This window comes from Amphiura filiformis, chromosome 19 (genome assembly GCF_039555335.1).
Source record: "Amphiura filiformis chromosome 19, Afil_fr2py, whole genome shotgun sequence".
In the NCBI taxonomy this organism is placed as follows: domain Eukaryota; kingdom Metazoa; phylum Echinodermata; class Ophiuroidea; order Amphilepidida; family Amphiuridae; genus Amphiura; species Amphiura filiformis.
This window is the reverse complement of record NC_092646.1, coordinates 40,036,661-40,059,190: the sequence shown is the minus strand read 5'-3', so window position 1 is coordinate 40,059,190 and position 22,530 is coordinate 40,036,661. Positions and strand designations below refer to the sequence as shown.

The window sequence follows — 22,530 nt, the reverse complement described above, 5'->3', positions numbered from 1 at the left end:
GCCATGTATAGATGAGTGCAATATACTATGTGTAAAATTACCAAATATTCACAGGGCAGCTATTGCGCTTACCCACTTTTGGTACTATGCAGTCAATATGGTCTCTTAGTAAACACTGGTAAGTAATAGTGTTTTTGAGATAATGCCGCAATACTGGGTTATGAGACCTTACAGATGTCCAGTGAACAGGCCCATGTAATGGCTGTCACCAATGAACATGAAGTATTTACTTGGGGTAGAGGAGATAATGGTAAGCAATTGACATTTTCGGTAAATCCCATAAGCCTTTGCGAGTACACCTGAGAACTCCTCATTTGATGTCACGCTGATCTGCGCCGATGCGCACATTGTTTATCGAACATTGTTACTGCGCATTGTCAAATGACAAGTTCACAGGTGTACTCGCAAAGGCTTATGGGATTTACTGAAAAGGTCAATGGTACTTTGACTCTGTCAAGATAATATTGATTATTGGGTTGTAACAAGTGTCTTGTGAACAGGCCCATGTAATGGCTGTCACCATGAAGTATTTGCTTGGGGTAGAGGAGATAATGGTAATAGATTGTCAACTGGCGTAAGTGCTGCACCCAACTGTTTGTAAAATGTATGCCATTTCATATCAATACACAGTATTTTGGGTCTCATTTTGGGTCTCATTTGTTTTCCAATTATAAGCCAAACAAACTATAAGCTACTAAACGTCACTGAAAATGTGAGTAGATCAACATCATTTTGCACTTGAATTGTTCAAAACGAACCATGTTTACAGTATAAGCTACTTTGTTTGTTTGTTTGAAACATTCTTTTTAAAGGTGGGTGACCCGAATAACATCCCTCCACTTTACAACTTCATTACGCCAATGGGTGATTAATGATATCATAATTGTGCTCATATGTTTTCATTATCCCAGTAAATATGCTCCATCTATTTCTCTCAACAAGTGTACATGTCAGTCACAAACTAATAAATGATATTGCCAAATTTGATTTCAGTATTAGTGAATCTACATGGGAGGAGAGATCCTTATCAATGCGCATTTCTGAATTGTGCTCATATATGTTCATAATCCATATCCAAAATACATGTATGTTCCATCTATCTCTCGCAACAAGTATACACAATTATTAACCTATAAATGATGTGGTTTTTTTACAGGTCGTTTGGGACTCAACAGTCAAGATCCATATGCTTCCCCTCAATCCGTCCAAGTACCAGACCGACATAAAATCCGCTCTGTATTCTGTGGGTTAGACTGCTCACTGCTACTGACAAGTAAACACAAGCTGTTATGCTGTGGAAGCAATAGGTAATCACTTGTTTTTTATAATTTTAAAACATCACTGCATTTATTTATTTTTTTTACCTGCACAGGTTCTTCTTTCATTGGTGTTTAATTCTTTGAAAGTTCCAAATATTTGACATTTTTGACTTAGAATTGTTAACCATTATTTTAAATCTATATAAATTTATTGATGACTTGCTTATTCCCATAATGCATTTCACTGTGATTAAAACTGGAAAACACCACAGTATGTACTTTGTACGATAGCAGACATAGGGTGACTTTACAAAGGAGACGAGATCTGTACCAATGTGCATCAATGTGCTCTCTGTGATCCGCATCAATAATACTCTCTACAAAGCACATGGGAGATGATTGCGGAGTGAGCAAGTTTTTAGTTAAGTGTGTGTGCATGAAGGGCACGATGTTGTGTGTGTAGGGTGCTTGTAATGTGTTGTTGTCTGCGTTAACATTGATTCCCAATTCCGAAGTGCACATTGGTGGGGAATTGGGGATCTCTCCATCGCTAATACTAAAATCAAAATGTATTATAATTTGAAATTTGAAAGTACAAAGCAATATTTGAAGAGCTTATTTCCAAACCGTGTTAAGTCCACAACCCCATGTGTCTCATTTACTTGTGAGATACAATAATTACTTTGACAAGTTTGACATAATTGCCCTGTTATCCATGCGCATATTTTGGGGGCTTTGGGGTAGCCTCCGGGTAAAAAGCAGGGGCGGCCAAAACGAAGGCGGAAGCGAAGGGGCGGAAGAAGAAGGGTGGCAAAAAGAGGGCGGCGGATGAAGAAGGGGGGGGGGCAAAAAGAATTAGTAAAGAATAAAGGGTGGAAAAAATATGAAAAAGTATAAAAAATTTTGAAAAAATGGTACTATACATCAAAATGTGTTGCTTTTAGGGCGCTTAGCGCCTATAATCCTTTTTTTCTTTTTTTTTTTCTCTTCACTTTTTCAAACCACCGAAAAAAAATTGGGTCAACCTTTTCGGGCTGTTGAGGAAGAGGCGGCAAAATTGAATTTTCTTCAGCCCCGGGTAGGAGTGGCCATGATGCGCCACTGTTATCAATTGGGATTTAGTGCTATATGCCATACAGAAGTTGCCGACAATATCATAGACATTCTTTTTAGTGACCGCGTCACATTCTCTATTTTCCATTTCCCCATTTATTTTCAGGTGCAATAAATTAGGTCTAGACCTAACCTCACAGTCTGATGCGACCATAGAGCAAATTGAGCATTCATGGAGTTTGAGACAGGCTAGGTCCTGGCCACTCCCACAGTTGTCAATCAAAAGTGTTGCCATAGGAACATCTCATTCTGCCATAGTTACAGGTAGGTATTTGTGGAGTCTATTGCTGTTTATATTCATCATTTTTATCATTTATTAATTCTCTCCCTGCGGGTGTTGACTGCAGACGACAAGTATCAGATTAAAAAAATTTTATGACCATATTTCGTCGGCAGAGTGCAACACTATCGTAAGTGCAGTAGAATGTAATAGCTGCCTTTTGTAAAACACCTGTTGTTTGCAGCACAATTCCCTCATCATGCTCATTGTAAAGTGTTGATGTTCTGTATACTTTCCTGATGGCCACTAAGCTAACCCCAAGATATGACCTTTACATGTAGTTGGGTATTTATTCTAGTGTTATTGGTTAAAAGTAAGTACATTTATTGAAATGTTGCAAATGGCAGGTATTGCATTCTACTACACTTACGATAGTGGGTGCTTTGGTTCAGTGGTTCTTAAAGGGAATTTTGTGGTCCACAGCCTCATCCCCCCACTTTTCACAAAAAAATTTGAGATTTTTATATCGCTGGAAACCTCTGGCTACATAATGTTTATTACAAAAAATTTCTTGCAGATTAATTCGTTTAGCAAAGATACCAGAACGAAATTACAACGCATTGTCTATGGAGCAGTGTAATACACATAATCATGCATAACTCGAAAACGCAAAATTGGAATCAACTGAAATTTTGGGAATAAGCTTTTTTCGTGCATATCTACTGAAAATGTCATAAAAAGAGGATGCTAGGATCACGAAATACTCCTTTAAGCTAGCTTGTGACATTGTGAGACAATATCTCAAAACATGGACTCTCTATGTTGAAGGCTATGGCCAGCATGCAGGGCATTAACTGACATTTTACTAATTCTCTTATTTTAGAAAATGGGCGCTGTTTAACTCTTGGATCCGACCAGTTTGGACAACTAGGATGTCAAACAGCGAATAAATTACCACGGATAGCCTGTCTCCCAGCTGTACCACAGAATAGTCTAATTGTTGATATAGCGTGTGGTGACATGTTTACAGTCGCTCTTACAGCAGGTAGGTGGCAAGAAATTTGAAACTGCTGCTCTCAATTTTTTTTTAATTGTTCCGGTATCTTTTTGCACATTCTGTACCCAACTGAGCGGGCGGCATGGTGGCGCAGCGGTCTTCGATTTGAACTCATAATCATTGGGATCTAGTTTGAGTCTTCACAGCATCAACATGTTGTGCACATAAGCGAATTACCCCTTTTTGCCTCTTCCCACCTAGGTGTAAAATGGTACCAGCTTTATTCAGTGCCAGGAAGGTAATCAGACTCCCTGTTGAGGAGACGTAGCGATACCCTGCAACAACATTATATTGAGAAGTCTGGCCCAATCGCTTCAAAAGAGACATTAGCAATATATCATGTGAACATGGATTTGTCCCCTTAACCCCCTCCCCTTCCTTTACAAGCTACTCTGCGTGTTTACCTTTAAGCCTTATCTTATTGGTGGGGAAAAAGGTAAACATACCGGTAGTGGTTTTATCCCTGAATTGCACTACTGAGGTCTTTAGAATGTCTTTCCATGCAGTTGGTTTCCAGCTGAGACAAGAATATCAGAGATCGGAAGCACTATTGTGAACAACTGAATTGTGCCAACTCGCGTCTGCTTAGCCTGATTTGGCTGATTTTGTGCTTCAATACGCAAGAAAACGGCTTGCAATAAATATCCGTAGTAAAGATTTGTCTGATCTGTGTAACTGACACATTCATATCATATCATTATTTTGATGTTAAAATACACAATTTGTAGCTAAAATGTAGAAAAATTGCTGTAATATCGAAATTTGACAAAAATGTAACAAACTTGTGCTTCAAACTACATATTATTGAGACCTACATCATGATTTTTAACCATTGCAATTCATTAAGGAAATAAAACACTATGTCATGAGCAACTTTAAATAGATTAAATGGATGTTATTTAAATAACAATGCCTAACCGGACGTTGCACACAGCAATGGATGGGCTCGGGCTATGCTTCCGATCTCTGTTGGTATACTTGTCTCAGGTTTCAGGTTTTTTCTCCAAGTTTTATTAATCTGCCATTTCAACTCTATTGAAAGCTAATAAGGTTTTGGACAAATGGCACAAATTGTCTGAGTAACTGATTGCTGCCAAGAAGTTGTGGGAAAAAGTGTTGAATTGTTGATGAATGAAAAGTAATAGCAATTATGAGTGTTAACATGCGCGTATTTTGGGGGGGCTTTGGGCGCCAGCCCCTGGGGTCAAAGTAAGGCGGCAAAAAGCGAAGGCGGCGGAAGAAGAAGGCGGCAAAAACAGGGGCGGCAAAAACGAGGGGTGCAAAACGAATTAGCAAATAAAAAAGGCGCCAAAAATTGAAAAAGCATAAAAATTTGAAAAAGGTTGCTTTTAGGCGCTAGCTCCTGAAATCCTTTTTTTTTTTTTTTTTTTTTTTTTTTTTTCACTTTTTCAAACGACCGTGAAAAAAATTGGGTCAACCTTTTCGGGCTGTTAAGGAAGGGGCTGCAAAATTGTTTCTTCTTCAGCCCCCCGGGGTTGGGGCGGCCACGGTACGCCACTGGTTAATAACAGGAAGCAAACAACCTTTAACCCTAACCCAACTAGGTCTCACTAAAGCTCACTATTAAAACCACTCTTCGTGCATGCATTCCAAGTGACTTGATGACGCAATCAGCCTAAGTCATAAATACCCAGGGAATTGCTGCCTGTGGCAGCCAAACCTGGGCAGCTACATGTCGGTGATCTTGTGCGTGGCTTCTTTCTTCCCCTTCTTTCCTTTTTCGTTTCTTCTTTCCCTTCCGATAGCAAAAAAAAACCATGTGTAGGGTTAGGGTTAATGAGTCCACTTAAAATGTATGATACAATAACAAGTTGTAAGTAATTGTTGCTTAGATTCAAAATACTAATATACTTTGTGCATATTTTTTACATACAGATGGCAATATGTATTCATGGGGTAAAGGATCTCGCGGTAGATTAGGTCGTCCAGAGGAAAACACAGGAACACCACAACGTGTTACAATACCTAGTGACAATCCATTTAATGTGATATCGGTGTCTTGCAGTCATGGTAACACACTCATAGCAACAAAACGTAAGTATGGTATTGTATTTAGTGTACATTTATAATTTGTTCTTGGTTTTGTTTTGTTTTTTATTTTACACCATTTAATTTTGATATAGCAATTCATGTGGCTTACAGAAAACAAACTCATTTTATGGCCAGCTAGTGTAAAGAAAAAGAAATTGTAGAGATCTACTCATGCTTGCCTTATTGCAACATTTCCATAAGAAATATGATTATATTGTTTTCCAACAAAATATAAATTTTAATTAGTATCAGATATGTCAATTTTGGCCCAAACAGATAGGGGAAAACAAAGAAAATTGCTATTTATTACCAGCGCCTAATGTTGCCGATGCAAGCCATTCCATTTAACGTAACACAGGTCTGTTCTTTTGCTGTGTTATAACACAGACCTGCATGCTGTGTACATATTATAGTATTAAATGGGTATCCCCTATGCCTTTGACTAATATTTCCATTGTTATAATAAAATGTATGAAATGGTGGTGTATTATTAAATCTCAGATGTTATCAGAAATACAGCTTGTTATTTTTAAAAATATTTGATCAGCTTCACTTGCTTATATGTGACCGTCCACGGCGAATGAGCCGTAAATTCCTCCCTCGAACAATTTTGTTTTATTTCGTGATTAAAAAATAAACATCATAAACTTCAAAATTGTATAGCAGTTGACTGCAAACGATATCCAGAAGCAGGGATATGGTTTGTTAAACTTTGATCCTTCAACAAAATTATAGCTTTTACGTTTTTACATGTGTCTCTCTTTCCACATTGTTGGCAATAAATATCAAACAGTCATAATTGGCAGTCATTTCAAATCATCCCCAAGTCAACGAGGTTTAAGAAAGTTCTCTCATTGTTAATTGTTGGTTATGCATACCTGTACAAAATACAATGCCTGGTAACCCACCACTTGAACAGGATTTAGCAATATAAGCAAACAAAGACCAGAGCTATTAAAAGTTCTATAGCCATCTGAGGTAGAAGCTTATTATCCACTTCAACAATAGGATTATTGATTAATTTTGACTATTGAAATGAGACGGATGTCGGGCCAGCTTAAGTTACCGATGAATATGACCTTCGTACACATTTTGTACCGTAACTCAGAATACAATTTAGGAATTTACGGCTCATTTGTGCTGCGGGTCACAAAAACTTTTGCATCTGAACCCGGGTCTGAACTCTTCATATGCATAATAAGAGGAAGTTTTTATTGAAACATTTATTAAACTCTGTTTAATTTTATGTGTTTTTTTCACTCTTTTTTGTCATATAGCTTTGGAAGAGAGTGTGGAGTCACCATAACAACACTGACTAGACAGCATATCTTAGCCAGCTTTTGGACCACTAATTGACTAATGTAACGTGGTTGGACCATGTTTTTGTTACCTATAAACTTTTCGGTTCTTGAGTAAAGGGATAGAAAGAGCTAAGTATGCCATGGTGACAGGAAGAAATTTAACGAAAACCATAAATGAATAAGAAAATGTTCAAAGGCAAACATGCTTTCATTAAATGAGAGTCAATCATTCCGTGAAGTGCATGAGACAATTGCTATTCTCACCCTGTTTTCCAGAAAGCAGTTGTGATCAGGGTTGCCTAAAAATTTAGTCCGAATCGTGGGTCATATACGGTAATAGAAAAGTTGTCCAATTTTCTCTTAACCATTGATTTCTATGGGGCAGAAACTACCGGATGTCATAGGAGCCAATGTTGAAAAGTCCCCCCAATGTTTTTCTAACCATTGGTTTCTGTGGGACAGGAAATTGTAAAAAGTTGCTGGGAAAACCTTCAAAAGTCACCCAATTGAGTTACCAAATTGTTGGTTTGGCAACCCTGGTTGTGATATGGTACTCAAACTGTGCATGATTTGTCAGACAACGGGTACAACGCTCAGCCCTCAAGAATATGTGAGAAACATGAGGTCCATATAAACCATGGGGTTTTGTAAGTGTGACCTTTGAGCTATTCCTTATTCACTCCTTGCATGGTTCCACCATATTGGGTAGAGACTCGAACTGGAAACAGACATGAAAGGAAGAATCACCAAACTTCACACAATGTAATCAAGCATGATGATTTTTCAGCTGATAGCTGAATTCAGCTTTTTTGATTATTCAAATTTACATATTTTTATTTATATTTTCAGCCCAACTGTGGGTCTTTTTTTGACAATTCACACTGTTTTTCAGCTTTTTTTGTTCTACATCAGCTTTTTCAAGCAAAGCCACTCTCATGCCTGTGTAATGTGAGATGCCCAGGTGAGTGGTTCCATTCCCATTCATGTGCATTGCCATTGTGAGGCTCTACCCTCAAACTTGATGACCGTGTAAGTAGTGAATTTAAAACCAAACTGTTATGATACTGATCTGGGTTTGTCATGTGGCAAATTGTAGATTGCATAATTGAAGGGGTGTCAGAAATGGACAAAATAATTTGATTAAAGCTAACTTTATTAATATTATCTTGTCAATCTTTCAGTCATGGGTACATCGTATCATTACGGAATCTGTAATGTCGCCCTCTATTGGAATATTCAAAAGACGTTGATTCATAAGCCTCAGCACACTACAGGTTGATGCTGACAACTGTGGCCCAGTTTCAGTTCATAAAAAATTAAACAACAACACTGGGACTTGCAGCTAAGAAGCACACACCCTACAGTCTGTCCACATAGAAGTACAAACCAAATATGTGGCATCGGGAGTCGATGCTTTGCATCATGTGCACTGCGTGTTAATAAACATGACACGTAATGCGTTCGGCAAGTACAAATCGTGCAGCATTATTCTCATACCTCCAGTTTCCGAGGTCTGTTTACTTTGTACTTCTATGTGGACAGACTGTAGACATTCCACAATGGATCTTCGCAGCCAGGGTCAGCTCCCAGAGTTTTGTAATACAACGATACAATTAGCATTAAGTTCCTTATCTGGGGGAATTTCAAGCTAACTTAATTTTACACAAGAGCATACTAACCACTGTCAGGGTTTGAACCCGCAACCTCTCGCACCATAGTCAAACGCCTAATCGATTGAGCTATTAAACTTGACTGCTAAATCACTAAAAGGCTCTTGAAGATAATGAGAGATATTGGATAACTCCTATGGCATACTCATTAAACACAAAAATGTTTTTAAAATGTCATAAACATGTTATAAACACATTTTTGTTTTGGTAAAATGTTTTAATAACATTTAAATGAGGGGTTATATAGAGGTCATGAAAACATTTTAAAACGTTTTATATAAAAATGCATTTCAGCAGCATTTATTATTATTGTTAAAATATTTTGTTGGCAAACATTTTTGGAAAATGTTTTGTAATCTATTAATAACATTTATGTTAGAATGGTTTGTATCAAGTTGAATGTTAGTAAAACGTTTTATACCTTTACATACACCTCGACAATAAAACGTTTTCTGTAAAAAGTTATGTTTGCTAAGTACCAAAGTAACAAAATAATGATAACAGTATAAAATAGCTACCAATCAGTGTTTTGGTAGAATTTTATATATTTTATTTTAAATACTGTAAATATTTTTTTTATTTAGCAACAGTAACTAACATTTTTAGACAAAATAAGTTTTGTAAATGTGATTGTGAGGTTTTTAACAAAATGTATTTAAAGAGGTTACTCTATTTTTATACCACTTTGGACATTGTGTCATGATAATAAATAACATAGAAGCAAGAACTACTGATGATTATGGCTGTTATGATATATTATTTGGGATATTAGTATGTTTTCTTTCTTTCTTTCTTTCTTTCTTTCTTTCTTTCTTTCTTTCTTTCTTTCTTTCTTTCTTTCTTTCTTTCTTTCTTTCTTTCTTTCTTTCTTTCTTTCTTTTCTTTCTTTCGTTCTTTCCTTCTTTCGTTCTGTCATGCATTATACAAAAAGAAAAGAAAAAGTAAAATGATGTGATAAAACAGACTAATAAAAGACATTGAAGACAAACGTGGATAATCTTGAATGCAGACATGTGATAAAATCCTTAAGTTTCATTTTTCAACCCATCGTAGTATTAAAAACCACCCAATAAGTAGAGACAGTGAATTGGGTATATAGTTCAGTTTATTTTTTAACATATCAATTCATAACAAGTTTTTTTCTCCAAAAAAATAACCAAAAAAATAACTTACAAATTGAAGACAAATAGACGTTTTTTGAAAGTGAAATGTGGATTCCACAAATATGCTGAGCGTACCACGGTAGCCTGTGACACATAATCTTTACAAGATATAATCTTCATAATATAAAAAAACAAAAACAGAGTCTGTCAAAAAATTTTCATAGGCACTCTAAAACTAACTTTATTTTGTTCTACTTTTGAGAGCAATGATGAGGAAATACGGAAGTAATATATTTGACCCTTGGATTGCCACACGGTTTCCCTTCCCCCTACCCCTTACTCTCCAATGCTCCCAAAGGGTGGGCTATATTAAGCTGCCTTGAAACACCGGCAGTTTCCTGTTGTAGATTAGTTAGGGCTTAAGTATACTCATGTGAAAAAAAAATCTCCCCATGCGGTGAAATTTATATAGACGAGTTTCGATATTATAACTCCTTCATGATATTTTGAAGACATTGTCAAAATTTTTATTTTTTAATTAATTAATTAATTTATTTATTTATTTATTTATTTATTTATTTATTTATTTATTTATTTATTTATTTATTTATTTATTTATTTATTTATTTATTTATTTATTTATTTATTTATTTATTTATTTATTTATTTATTATTTATTATTTATTTAATTTATTTAATTTAATTATTTTTCAAAAAAGCATACAAAAACCAGGGTAAGGTAGATGGGTGTTTAAAGTAGGCAGAAAGTTCACAAAGCTATGAAAGTGTAAAACCATCCCTTTAAAAATTTTTTCAAAGAATGATATGAATGAAAAAGTTTTGCAAAGCTAAGTAAAAATGAAATGAATGAAATCGAGTTTAATAAATGATTGTAGGCCTATTACAGAACAATTTGGTTAGTATAGGCCTAGTTTATGAAGTACTCCAATGTAACTTGGGGTTAAGGGAAGGTCACAAAGTTGTGAAAGTGTTTATTTCTTTTTTTAGAATGATAATGAATGCAACAATTATTTTTATATATTTATTTCAAACATACATATCCTGGATACTGTAGTGTATATTAAACGACTATTAGTCGAAAGTCAAAATTAAATTTAAACACTAAATCAAATTTCATCCTTAAATAAATCTTCCAAATATAAACGCTGCGTTCCAGGAATTAGAATAATGCATTTTATCAAATGAGTATAAAATTCAATTTATAAAAAATACTTCCAGAAACACTGCTACGCTAAAGTTAGTTTTGTACCACATGACAAAAAGTTTTTTAAACTTCAATATCTTCAACACACGCACGAGCAGCAAGAAATTGAAAGGGAAAGATCGTCAACGAAGCGAATTGCTTACAGTCTGAACAAAAGTGTTTTAAACTTTAAAAATCTCCAGACATGCCTTAGGGTTCGATTATGTCTTAAGATAGATGAATCATATATAGACGGTGATTTTGAATTAAACATGGAATATACATAGCCACAGAGTTGATAGGCGCGGAACTGACTCGAGTGGAGATATCGGAAACAAACTTTTTGCAAAGTGTTAGTGATTATGAACCCACACACAGATTTTTACTTAACTTCCTGAAGACGTTACTGATCTAACTTGTCTATACTACTGCACCACAGGCCAGATTGAAACCATCGGAAGATATACTGAAAATTTGTGCCTAAACTGTGATTATATCAGTGAAACTTGACAAAAAACATTTCTGATCATGAGGAATTAACCTATGAATCGTTTTATGAGGTGCTACTATTGGTAGGCCGAAAATTGTGGAATTATAACCATGGGTTTACGAGGATATATTTGTGGTCGGCATAGAGTAATAAGTGTTTTGGTTTGTCTTAGTGCGATAATTGCAGCACATGGACAAGATCAAGGTGAGTAATCATTCAAGTTGTACTAGGGAATACTTGTACGCACTTTTGTATCTTTACGTACTCGTCATGTCCGTGTCTTTCAAACATCTTCAAAAATACAAAAAAATTTAACTTCTGTAATTTTACTCGAGCAAACGCGCAGCTAGCATAAATCAAATGCGAGCGGGAACTCAAGTTATTTTCTTTGGCCTAATGGATGAATGCATAAAGTTTGTCAATTGCACACACATTTTTTGCGCGTCCATTTGTTTAAGATTTATTTGCAAGTTGACTCATAGAATTCTTCTTTTGAGACGTTTTAACGTCTTAAAAGAAGCCATTCTTAAAAGACTTTCATAAAAGACATTCTTGAAAGATACTCATACGTCAACAAATATTACCATGTCTGCTAATAACTGCTGGTATCTAAAGTTTGGAAGCACATAAAAGTTCATTGGAATTATTTAAAGTACATGTAGGCATATATGCCTATACCTTTACACGCAAGGAATGCATGCAGGATATTTAATAGGTTTTAGTGGACCTCAATCTAAAACAGTATTTATTATACACACTTGGTGAAAACGGTTCTAAGTAAAACCTAAATGGTTCTTGAGCTGCCCTGTATGTGGAACCTAAAATGGTTCTACAAAGAAAAAAAGGTTCTGAAAAAAAAGCCAGAAAGTACCATTTTGAGGTTCTTTAAATTTTCAAAAACCCTTTTCTCTTAAAGGCCCATCCAGTTGACCAGGCAAACTTACAAGGGCAACCCAATTAAGTAGGCTTAAAATGTAATCAAGTCAATGTTCACCTCTATAGGGCTACCATCCAAACTTTACACAGCTCCCAACTATATGATGTGTTTTCCAGATATGGAGCGGCCTTTAAGGGTTCTACGTGACAGGACAGGACAGCCAAGAACCATTTTTCAAAGAGTGTAGGCCTACATATAGGCCTAGTATTTAAAACGTTCAAACTGAAAAGACGTTGGGTATTAGAATTTTTTTAGCGCGAGAGCTGCATTTTCAGTAAAAAACGGAAAATTGCACGAAATTAATTCACATTACTTTAAATTCTTGAAATATATCCTACTCCCACTCGGTAGGCCTACCCCAATAGTCACCTAAAATTTACCTCTACTCAAAGCCTACCGGAAAATGTGTTCGAAATTACACTTCCTTCATACATTTCAAGTAATGCATGGTAGCACAGACCTTTTTTCTAGGGTCTGTGATGGTAGGCATGGGGCCTATTTATAAGACACGCGTCACCTCAGGATCATTGAAGACATACTAGTATTCGAAATCATGTTAATCTTTCAAAGTAAAAAAATATTTTTAGGGGTTGTGTACAATCTAGGAGCTGTGTCTTTGTAAAGGGACTCAGGATCATTGAAGACATATTCGAAATCATGTTAATCTTTCAAAGTAAAAAATTATATTTAGGGGTTGTGTACAATCTAGGAGCTGTGTCTTTGTAAAGGGACTTTATGATGATAAAACATCACAATGTTGTCCAATGTCATGCGTAATTAAGAAAAATTATTTACGTTGCATTATAAACCATGTTAACTCTCTTCACGCGGGTGTTGACTGCAGACGACAAGTTTCAATTTTTTTAATTCAAAATTTCAGAAATGTAAATTTTCATGACCATATTTGGAATCAGCATGAAAAATGCATTAAATGAGTACAAACAAGCCTAGTATTGGTTCAGTAGTTCTTAAGATAGCTCTTGATATTTTGAGAAAATATTTCAAAACTTTTTCGTTGAAGCGCATGGCTAGCATGCAGAGAATTAAAATACACTGTAAGTATTGCACTCATGTGTATGATGAGTAATAATGAAGCACCATCATGACCTAATATGCAATCATCTGGTTTATTTTGCAGTTGTTCGAAGACCTTGCATGCATGTTTTGATTCTGATTTTACTGTTTGTAGGCCCCTACACCGAGTGGAAAGAGTGAGAGAGTGAAATGGAGGACAACCCCTTTTTGAGTGGAAAAATTTCACTCCAAAAGGATTGAAAAAACTAGCCTGTATACTCTCAAAAAGAGTGAATATTACGGGGAATACTACCTAAAGAAAATGTAGGCCTACTTTCTTTCATTTTAGAGTGTTTTCCACTCAAAAATGGGTTGTCCTTCGTTCAACTTCTTGAAAGAGTGGAAATTCACTCTTACATTTAGAGATAAGGTGGAAGATACGGTATATAGATACAAAGCTATTAAATTTGATAACACGCCGGTAATAGACCGGGTTATGAGACACGAGTTATATAAGAGTGTTCCTAAAAGTGTTACTGACAACTTCCACTGGTTCCTATCTGTCTATTATCAGTTTGTTATATATAGGCCTACCTGCATAGAAAATTGTGAAATTTTAATTGAAAATTTAAGCTTACCATGTGCGTTTGAAATATTGAAATGAACAAAACTGTTTTTGCCTTCAGTAGGGTGTATTGCAACTAGGGCTGTTGTCGACAAAACAATTTTCCTGATTGTCGACAAGCATGACCAATTGTCGACAAAAACTAATCGTTAAAAAATAGAGAAAAGCTTACGATATGCTCACCATCGCCATTATTCACCGTGAAATAACTGAACCAGTCTTCTATTTCATTCGTAAGTGCACAGATTTCCATTTTATATTCCAATATGATGCGTAGGGCCTATATGAGGTTATATGGGGCATATGGTAATATTTTGAGGTTAAATAAACGACGCATATTAAACATGGTCTCTGAACTTAATATTTGGACTTTATTGATATATTACTTTGTCGACAACTTGTCGACATCTGATCTTGAGATTTGACGATTGTCGACAATGTAAATTCTACTCGACAAAAGCCCTAATGGCAACACATGGAAGAGCCCTCGCAGCATTGTTATCATGGTTATAGAGAATCTCCAGTTAATATAATACACAACACCTAAATTAATCACCCTCATTACGAGATACTATAGCAACTCAAATTTATACAGAAACTTTTAAAACTGAAATAGCAAAAAGAAACACAGTTCTGTTCTGCAAATGATGATGCCTCGTTTATACCAATAACTCAAACTCTGTTGCCAAAGTGACCTTTTGAATGAAAAATACGCAGATTCAAAAGTTATACCCATTGAAATGTTGCTTTTGTTGCTGGATGCATGGCATCCTTGACTAGTCTTATAGAGAATCTAATGGTACACTGACTTGAGTAGCTTATAGTGCATCTTTTTCATTCAAAGAGTAACCATGGCTACAAATTTTGAGCTATCCAGATAAATGAGGTATCATAATTTACAAAACTAACAAGGGTGATGATTTTAAGTTATTGCCACGTAAAAGGGGTATTTATTTTTTGTGATGTGTTTCTATACAGCTGTCATTGGTCATTTATGTCATTTATGAACTTTTTAAACCGAAAACGAGCTTTTCACAACTTTTAATCACTTGCTTGCATGATTATTCCTGTTGAAACAACAGAAATTCTGAATTGTCGAATCATCATTTTGCAGATATGGACCACTAAACAAAAAAACAAAACCAAAAACAAAAAACAAAAAAAACAAAAAACCACACACACACACAACCAACAAACAAAAACACCCAGCAATTGTTCTTTTTTATGAATGTTTCTGTAGCATCATGTAACATTTGTAAGGCTATAACAAAACCGTAAACGGGTATAGTTCTTCAAACTTACAAGATGCTAAATGAAAAAAAAACCTTACACATGTTACAAGATACACAAAACATGTAGAGCATGATGGACATTATTAACATAATAAAGAGTATAATGTTATAGCTTTTCCTATATCGCGTTTGTGTACAACGTTATAAAGAAAACCCGACAAGTTTCACTGCCGAATTGGAGAGAAAAAAAACACCATATAAAACAAACAAAAACAACAACAACAACCCGGACAATGCAGAAAGTTTGGTGAAGATATTATTATTATTAATATTTTGAAAAGCTATCAATTGTTATTGGCCTACAAAACCGTATGCCAAATAGGGCTATCCAAATAAATACAAGTATATACAAGTTTGTGAATCAAAATAATTAAGGTCATTAACAAAGCAACTAATAATCTGATAATATTTTCATCCCATCCATTATCATGGTTTGTAATACCATGTGTATACGGATTCCGGATATCCAGTTCGGAGGCAGTTCGGGGGTTGGCAACCTGGTCACAGGAAATCCTGCGAAGGTTTGCTGCAAGATACTGCCTTCGAGGTTGTAATAACCTATTTTACTACTTAATACAAATGACCTTTGTGATTCACTTTCTTTCAATGTTAAGATACTTTAGAAAATTATATCCTCGATTCATTTCCTTTTATGGGAATAAGCATGTATCGGAGGTCGTTGTAAAAGAGGTACTTTGAACCTGTAGGAAAAATATAAACTTCAGCATTAGTAGCATCTTGCATGCACATTAACGATTGGTTGTGTAAGGGCTCCGGTAGTTTTGACAGTATCTTTTGTGGGACATGAGAGCAGATCAGACATATCGAAGTACATTCTGAATACGCCGAATGCCCTTCTGATATCAAATTATTTGGATTTTTAGAAATTCGCGATATAAATACACATTTTGATATTTAACAGTCCTCAAAGTAAACTTTATAAATTTAATGATATGTAGTGTATGTAGCTGGGATGGAAAGCCGACGATCAATTGAAAATTTTGAGCTTTCGTATTGAAGATATGGACCCCCCCCAAAAAAAAAAGCACCAAAAGAATATAGGTCTCTTTGGGAAAAAATGTCTCTTCAATAATTATAAAAGGTCAACAATTTTCAATTGATCGTCGGCCTTTCATACCAACTATAGTACAAACACTTTAGGCCTAAGTACATATCATTAGATTTACTTTACTTAATCACAAATTAAAAAAATATCAAATTTTTATAATTTTCGTAAAATTTGTATTACCGGTAGGCCTATATCGCGAATTAAAATTTTTTTTTTTTGATATCATCAGGACATTCCTCGTATTCAGAATGCAATTCGATATGTCTGGCTAGGCCTACTCTTATCTCCCACAAAAATACTGTGCAAACGTTAATATCCGATTCCTTAAATGTATATGTTTTAAATAAAATTTTTGATGCGGGGCATGTGTCCGTAACATACCATCAAATTAAGATGTAGCATAGGCCTACTTTGAACATTTTATAGGATTTAGTCAAGTTAAAATGGGCAATAAAATTTAGGTATCATGGTGATCCGATATAAACATATAGGCTCTATTTACAGTAGGGCCTAATAGCATTTGAATAAAAAACAAGCCTTCAGGTTAAAACAGCGAAATCTTATATAATTTAAGGAAGAAAGTCGTCGCCATTCTTTGCTGTACTCATTTAATAAGGCAATGTTTTGCAAGATAAGACTGTTCAAATACGTGATAATAGGCCTATCATGCCCAATAAATCCAGGTAAATATTTTCACCTCATGCGTACACTTGTAAATAGGGAAGTGGCACAATGTGCTAGGTCAGATCTGTCACATTTTCCTGTAAAGCTTCCGGTTGTTCAACATGGCCGCTTTGTTGGCCACGATTATGTCAAACCGCGCGTGCAGGAACGTCTTGTCAATTATTGTAAAAGTGCAATATGTAAAAGTGCAATTTTGAAATACAACACTGGTGTACTGGGGAAAAAAATATAAAATGAGAGAAAAAAAAAGAAGATAAACTAAACTAAAATGAAATAAAATAGAGTGTAGAATAAAATGAAATAAAATAAAATAAAATAAAATAAAATAAAATAAAATAAAATAAAATGAAAAAATGAAATGAAATGAAATGAAATGAAATGAAATGAAATGAAATGAAAAGAAATGAAATGAAATGAAATGAAATGAAATGAAATAAATAAAATAAAATAAAATAAAATAAAATAAAATAAAATAAAATAAAATATAATAAATATAATAGAAGAGAAGAGAAGAGAAGAGAAGAGGAGAAGAAAAGAAAAGTAAAGTTGAATAAAATATTAATAAAAAAAAATACTTTGAACAGGAGGGAAGAAAGTCGATAAACAAAGAACCTAAGAAACATAGGAAAGAAGCAACAAACAACTAAGAAGGTATGAAATAAAATAATGAAGATGGAAAATGTGTTGGTTTATTTATTTATTCATATCCATATCATAAAACAGGATAGATTGCCATACTATCTCAGTGTCTCAGATTTAATCTGTGGTTGTTCCTGCAATTTTTACTCGCATCCATCACCATTTGATTAGACAAGCGATTGTCATGACAACCAGCTACTGTCATGACGTCATTATTTTCAAAACTTTAATTGCACAAGAAGTTATCATTAAATGAATCTAAAAATAGTTCCTTGACCCCGTGATAGTCAAAGGACTTATAACATTGACTATTTTCCTATCAGGCACTGTATGCTGTTATTGATAAAGGGGGAAAATAAAATCTAAAATAGTTGAGAGATACTCACGGAAACCATATCCAGAACCTGATCATTTTAAAAATAGATACATTAAATAAAAGATCGCTATCATAATTTTGCAAGAAGCGTAAAACAAATATGATGCCAAACCCAGCTCTGTTTATTACTTGAACTGTTTTCAAAACCCGGTTATTTTACGTTGATTACTGTGTTGAATTGTGTTTAGATATTTTGATAAAAGTTTAAGCTTATTATACCTTATATGAAAATGAACCCAATCGGGAGTAAAATAGGGGAATTATATACCAGTTAGTTAGAATTTGTTTTGAACAGTCGGGGGTTCGAAACCCAGGCCTCCACTTTTGCAAACCTCCGGACGCCCCCGGGGCACTTCAATTTGAAATGGATACAGGTGTAGGGCTGGCACTTTCGCACTAAAGGGCATTCGGTGAGAGCAAAATGTAAAAAAATATGGGGTCATTGGGTGAGAGCATGATTTGGCATTCGGTGAGAGCAAAATGTAAAAAATATGGGGTCATTGGGTGAGAACATGACCTTTTTTTAAATGAAATCTTTGTGGTGAGAACCGAAACAGCGCCACAGAAACCTCCAAAATCGAATTTCTAGTTCTAAATGGCTTCAAATTTCTTTGTTTTTTCAAAATAAGCACCAAAATCAGTGATAAATGAAAGTTGCTGTTCAAATTGAACTTGTAAAGGTCTTTGGGTGACAGATCAAATGGAAAAATAGGAGGTCTTCGGGTGACAGAGCATGTGTTCGTAAAAAAATATGGGGTCTTTGGGTGACAGCGATGCTGAAAAATGGGGTCTTAACACTAACAGCCCTACATACGCGTCACCTCCAAAGTTGGAGTGCCCCCCCCCCCGGCGGATGCCACTGGAAGACCTGTTTGTTTAGTAAACCCAATTACTTTAATTTCTTCAAAATGGTTCAGTAATGATAATTATGTATTTGTAGATTCACATAATGAATATCATTTAGAAGAAAGAGCCTTTGCAATATCTCATCCATTTTATCCATGGAAACTGAGCTCAAAAGAGAAACTTATAATTTTTCACAACTTGTGAATCACAAGGTCATATCTTAAAATCCTATCAATCAAAATGAACCAAAATTACACACAGGATACTTCAATACCCTACTCAAAACACATGTCAGTAACCAAGCAGTTGTCCAACTGACACAACAGCAAAAAACACGGAACAGCTTCCTGGACCACTTTCGCAGCCCAATATTTGGCACCCAGCACAAGAAATCTGTGAGAATGCATACAAGATCCTGACACAGATGACGAAACGGTGCTGCTTTTTTTCCTTTTCACTCACTTACTTCAAGAAACAGGTCTTGTTCCACACTATTCCACTTACTCTTTGGGAATATCACATGTGCAAGGATTTTTCACAGATTTCTTTTGCTGGGTGCCAATTATTGGGCTGTGAATGTGGTCCAGGAAGCTGTTCCATGTCAGTGCATTGTGCTGTTGTGTCAGTATAGAAAACTGCTTGGTTACTGACATGTGTTTAGAGTAGAGTGTTGAAGAAAGCATGTGTGTAATTTTGGTTGATTTTGATGGACAGGATTTTAAGATATGACCTTGTGAAAAATTAAAAGTTTCTTTCTGAGCTCAGTTTATAATGGGTATGCCTGAATCAGATAACTTGTATATAGGAAACGTATAATCGTAACAGAATTAGGTAAAACACATTAGGAATTGCAGAGAAGGCAATTTATTATTAGCGTTTTATCGTGGGGAAACATGCTTTACCCTGATTAATGTTGCTTGTAGTGGAGTAATTTTAAATTCTATGTAAAAACAAAATTCTTTCTATTTATATGAAATAGGAGTAATGGGGAATTGCATTGTTTTAATACACTCTTGCCCTTTTAAAAAGTCCACCCTTCTATATATATATAGGCTAGGTCGTAATACTTGACTTGTGATATTGTTAAGGTGGTACTACACCCCTTGATAAATTTGTGACTATTTTTGCATTTTTCTCAAAAAATAATAACACACTGGTAGCAAAAGTTATGTATATTATAGGGGCGGGGAATCCAGTTACTACACTGGAATTTCAGTGACTCAAGACAATCGGTACGTTATTTTACGATAAGAAAAGAGGTACCGCAAGAATGTACCTCATTTCTTAAGGGATCTAAAATGAGCGTTTATTGTGTTTCGACAATATTTTTGTGGGACATGAGAGCACCTCAGACCTATCGAATTGCATTCTGAATACGAAGCATGTCTTTCTGATATCAAATAATTTTCATTTTTGAAAATCACAATATAATACAAATTTTATGACAAATTATAAAATTTGATATTTTTCAAATTTTTGATATATAACAGTCCTCGAAGTAAATTATATAAATCTAATGACATATTCTTAAAGTGTATGTAGCAGGGAGGAAAAAGCCGACGGTCAATTGAAAATTTTGACCTTTCATATTGAAGATATGGATTTTTTCCCAAAAGACCTAATTTTTTTTGGCGTTTTGGGAAAAAAAATCCATATCTTCAATACCAAAGGTCAGAATTTTCAATTGATCGTCGGCTTTTTATTCCACCTACATACACTTTAAGTATTAATCATCAGATTTATAAAGTTTACTTCAAGTACTGTTAAATATCAAAAATATAAATTTTTAATGATTTGCAATAAAATGTGTATTAAATTGCGAATTTCAAAAAATCAAAATTATTTGATATATCAGAATGACATCTCCGTATTCAGAATGCAATTTCGATATGTCTGATGTGATCTAATGTCCCACAATAAATACTGTCCAAACGTTCATACCCCAGCCCTTAAGGGGCTGTGCAATAATTATGAGCCCTGGGAGGGTAAAATTGGGGAGCAAGCAATTTTTGGCGGGCCGAGAGGGGGGAAAGCGACTTTTGGCAGGCCGAGAGAGGGGGGCAAGCGATTTTGGCGGGCCATTCGGAAATTGTACCCCAGGGGGGCATAATGATTGCACACTATATCTTATAAGGTCTTCACTATCTATTGTTGGTCGAAGCAGCCAAAAAATTTTAATTATCAAATCAATATAGTATTGAAAAATAACACTTTGATGTTTTGCAAAATTTCGTTCTACAAATCATATATACTTTGAAAACTTGCTTGATTTTTTTGCTGTGAATATAAAGTTACGTACGTTTTACAAAAGTGTTGCTGTTTCAGCCTTCTTTATAACATTAACATTAACTCAAGAACCACATGACCTACAAGCAGTGGCGTACCGTGGCCGCCCCAACCCCGGGGGGCTGAAGAAGAAACAATTTTGCCGCCCCTTCTTTAACAGCCCGAAAAGGTTGACCCAATTTTTTTCACGGTCGTTTGAAAAAGTGAAGAGCAAAAAAAAAAAAAAAAAAAAAAAAAAAGGAATTTAGGCGATAGCGCCCTAAAAGCAACCTTTTTTCAAAATTTGTTATGCTTTTTCAATTTTTGGCGCCCTTTTTTATTTGCTAATTCATGTTGCCGCCCCATCCGTTTTTGCCGCCCCTGTTTTTGCCGCCCTTCTTCTTCCGCCGCCCTTCGTTTTTGCCGCCCCTACTTTGACCCCGGGGCTGGCGCCCCAAAGCCCCCCCCAAATACGCGCATGTTTAACAAGAGTACATATCTGTGATATTCTTCTACACATTCGCTGTGAACACCCCCCAACACCCTCTATGGCCATCTTTGACGGCCGGTCCTACCCCCCAGTAAGGTGCTGGGGTAAAATGGATCTACGATTAGCTTTAAGTCGTTTGGGCGTAAACGCGTGCGTTTTTGTTATGACGAATAAAAATATTAGGGTTAATATTTAACCTAGAGGTTTTAAACAGTGTCGCTAAGCTACTTCGGCTCCTGAAGTTCACTTTACTTGCAAGAGTGAATATCCAATTTGAAAGCACAAAGTATGCGGTTTTACCAATAGTATCCTTTTAAATCATCGAATTTACTAATGTTGTTTAGGAAATACAGCGATTTCCCCCCAAATTTATGATATTGATTTTGTTCATAAAATGATTATCTGTTGCAACACACATAATCTAGTCTATCTATTAGGTCTACTCGATTCCGATTCAAGAAAAATACAACACATTTTTGTTTCGAATAAAAATTGCCTAATGAAATTTAGCTCAATCTTAGACCCGTTTTTGACCATTATTTTCCAAAATTGGTCAAGTATAAGAATTTGACTTTTATTCCAATGAGTTCTAACTCAAGGATTTGCCAGTTAGTTCGAACTCAAGGATTAGGATTTAGCTATAATCTCATTTGGCACAACAAGATAATAATTATTTTTAACCCCCAAAAATAGTGCCTGTTTTTTTTCTAGAATTGTAGTTAGTCGTGTGCAAGTGTGTGCAACATAACAGTAATCTTTTGTGGACCAACGTGATTTGGTAAGGAAATCACTGTATTTCCTAAACAACATAAGTAAATTCGATG

At 35.2% G+C, this 22,530-nt stretch overlaps 2 protein-coding genes across 2 annotated transcripts in view; both read left to right on the top strand.

Annotated features, from left to right (window-relative positions):
* Window positions 1–9,401, top strand: part of LOC140141292 (serine/threonine-protein kinase Nek8-like) — a 59,917-nt gene extending 50,516 nt beyond the window's left edge. Inside the window, exons 11-15 of the mRNA XM_072163117.1 lie at window positions 1,157–1,307; window positions 2,479–2,636; window positions 3,476–3,637; window positions 5,546–5,704; window positions 6,979–9,401. Of these exons, the coding sequence (XP_072019218.1) occupies window positions 1,157–1,307; window positions 2,479–2,636; window positions 3,476–3,637; window positions 5,546–5,704; window positions 6,979–7,007 (659 nt within the window). The 3' untranslated portion in view covers window positions 7,008–9,401. The remainder of the gene's footprint in view (window positions 1–1,156; window positions 1,308–2,478; window positions 2,637–3,475; window positions 3,638–5,545; window positions 5,705–6,978) is intronic.
* Window positions 9,402–11,104: 1,703 nt separating this feature from the next.
* LOC140141291 (receptor-type tyrosine-protein phosphatase F-like) overlaps window positions 11,105–22,530 on the top strand; it is a 122,354-nt gene continuing 110,928 nt past the window's right edge. The window contains exon 1 of the mRNA XM_072163116.1: window positions 11,105–11,673. Coding sequence (XP_072019217.1) covers window positions 11,580–11,673 — 94 coding nt within the window. The 5' untranslated portion in view covers window positions 11,105–11,579. The remainder of the gene's footprint in view (window positions 11,674–22,530) is intronic.